The sequence below is a fragment of the Bidens hawaiensis genome, unplaced genomic scaffold (assembly GCF_021521415.1).
Source record: "Bidens hawaiensis isolate Kalapana, Puna unplaced genomic scaffold, B.hawaiensis_p1.1 tig00031816_1, whole genome shotgun sequence".
In the NCBI taxonomy this organism is placed as follows: domain Eukaryota; kingdom Viridiplantae; phylum Streptophyta; class Magnoliopsida; order Asterales; family Asteraceae; genus Bidens; species Bidens hawaiensis.
This window is the reverse complement of record NW_027495384.1, coordinates 90,239-92,663: the sequence shown is the minus strand read 5'-3', so window position 1 is coordinate 92,663 and position 2,425 is coordinate 90,239. Positions and strand designations below refer to the sequence as shown.

General features: G+C 35.3%; 1 protein-coding gene across 1 annotated transcript; it reads right to left on the bottom strand.

The window, feature by feature from the left end:
• Positions 1–403: 403 nt before the first annotated feature.
• Positions 404–2,101, bottom strand: LOC143582632 (anamorsin homolog). The gene is made up of 7 exons (XM_077065150.1): positions 1,931–2,101; positions 1,660–1,817; positions 1,488–1,574; positions 1,078–1,237; positions 842–978; positions 683–757; positions 404–593 (listed from the first exon to the last, which is right to left on the bottom strand). Exons 1-7 carry the CDS (start codon positions 2,067–2,069, stop codon positions 555–557), a joined length of 795 nt encoding a protein of 264 aa, XP_076921265.1. The 5' UTR covers positions 2,070–2,101; the 3' UTR covers positions 404–554.
• Positions 2,102–2,425: the final 324 nt, after the last annotated feature.

The following is a 2,425-nucleotide window of genomic DNA, read 5'->3' as shown; positions in this document are numbered from 1 at the left end:
GAACAATTTCACACATCAGTATTTTGAAAAGGGCAAAAAATTAAATATCATATGAATAGACAACGGCCGATTATTTTTTGAGATGTCATTCTATATCATAGATCATGTGATATTTGTTGGGACATATTGTTTGAAAATAGTAACTAATGAAAAATATATTTAGCATTTAATGAAATGATCATGTCATATCCTGTGTGCACATGATATCCAACATTTTATTACTATGCGAAACCATTACACGTGCATCGTTAAGGCATCGGTGACATATAGCTAACCGTGGGGTTGTGATCAGACGAGGGTGTATCACGTGTCATATATGATTTGCTTCGATGAATGACTGTTATATATTTTGAGACGTATAGATAGGTCCTAGGATATAAAGGGGTAAATCTTTCCACAGAAATTTCCTTATAATATGTTCTACCTTTGCATAAGAAAAAGTCCACCAAAACAAGTCAAGAGCATTGGTATGAACCACAAAACTGATGTAAAATCCACATAACATATAGATTATAAAAAACAAATAACATAACATGCACCATGGCTTGTCAAACCTAGATGTCGGCAGCAAGGAAGTTTTCAGATAAGGTCACCTGCAAGAAAAAACCATCACATTGTTACTCAAACTATGTAATGTTTACTGATCCGAAAAATAATAACTTTTAAAAACCGATTTCCGTACCTTCTGGCCCAGCTGAAAAGGAGGGAGACCCTTATAAGGGCAGGTGCCACATCGAAACGCATCACCTAATCCACACTGCATTTCAACAAGATAACAATCATGAATATTGTCATAATTACAAATGTTATGTAGTGTTTATATGCCATTAAAAGGACTTACACTGCCACAAGCTGACTTAGGGTTTTCCAACTGGTCCATTGTAACTCCAAGCTTTTGCACTTTCTCCTCTTCTTCAGCACGCCCACATGTGCAATTTTTACAAGCTTTCCTCGTGCTTCCAACTTCACAATCACCAACTGCAAACCACCACATTTCAATTCCAAATTGCCACATTTAGAAAAACTAGCCCATTTTAATCTTTTTATAGAAAAGGAAGTAAATTTTAAGGCGTTCACCAGGTGGGAGCTGCGGTTTCTTCAAGTCCTCTTCAGATAGAAGGCTATCCTCATCAATAAGATCCATATCATCAGCAATCTGGACTTTTGGTAAGCTTTTAACTGGCTTCTTAAGGGAGAATGATGAACCGATCTTCCAAGTAGGTTTCTTACCCTTAATCTATTAACAAGATTAATTTAAGTAAGTGATTATTAATGTGAAATAATCAGAGCATCAAATACTTTGCTGTAACAAAACGTGCTACAACGAATGGTGTTTGGGCGTGCTTTGGTATATCATAACAAGATAATCACAAGTTTGTTACATCTAATCCTATATACAATTAAATTCACTATAGCCACATACTAGAAACAGATCATCTATAAACTTAAAAATAACTCATCAATGCAGCTAGAAACTATAAACTTACCCCAAGAGATTGTAGTTCGGCTGTCTGAACCAACTGTATATCTGAAAACCCTAAAACCAATAGCTTGCGTTCAAGAGAAGATTTTGCCTGCAAAATGATCAAAAAAACAAGATTATAATACTCAAATATGTTATGGTCATAATTTTAAATTCTATAAAATCAAATGCATTACCGTCTCCTTGACGGCATCAGAAGTTTGATGGATAAAGATCTCTCCACCGGGCTTCAAAACTCGTGAACATTCCTCAAACAACTTATCACCAGAAAAATCTGATGACTTGCTAATAAATATCACGATATCAATAGACGATGAATCCATGGGCAAAGAACCTGCCACGTGTCAACGTATAATATAAGACAATGAAAGTAAGTTTATTGAATCAAACTATTAACATATAAAACAACAATTAAACTTTCATAAAACGGTTGAGACAGAAAGGTACTTAGAGATGAAGCTTGAGTGATAATCAAAGGATTAGTCTCTTCAACACCCTCCTGCTTGACCAATCTCACAACATTCAGAACTTCATTGAGTGACACTACTACGTTGTCAGTGACCGCCAATACACTGCCTTGCATCATTTTTGCTACCAACAAATATAGTAAACCATGAATATATGTGTAAATCTCAGTGTTGGAAAAATCAGGACTAGTCAAATCATTAATCGGTAATCGGCCACTGACTGATTAATTTGGGTAATCAACAAGAAAATCAGTAGTCAGACTGTCAAACTTAATCGGTCCTGGTTGGGCCTTAATTCCAGGAAATTTCCGGTGATCCCGTATATATATACATAAAAATGTGTTTATATATAAAAACGTGCATATATATAAAATATTACATGTAAAAATGTGTGTGTGTGTGCGTATGAATTCCATTCCGATGAATCCTGATTAATCGCCAATCCTCATATCACTTCCAACTAGCTATGCAGTCG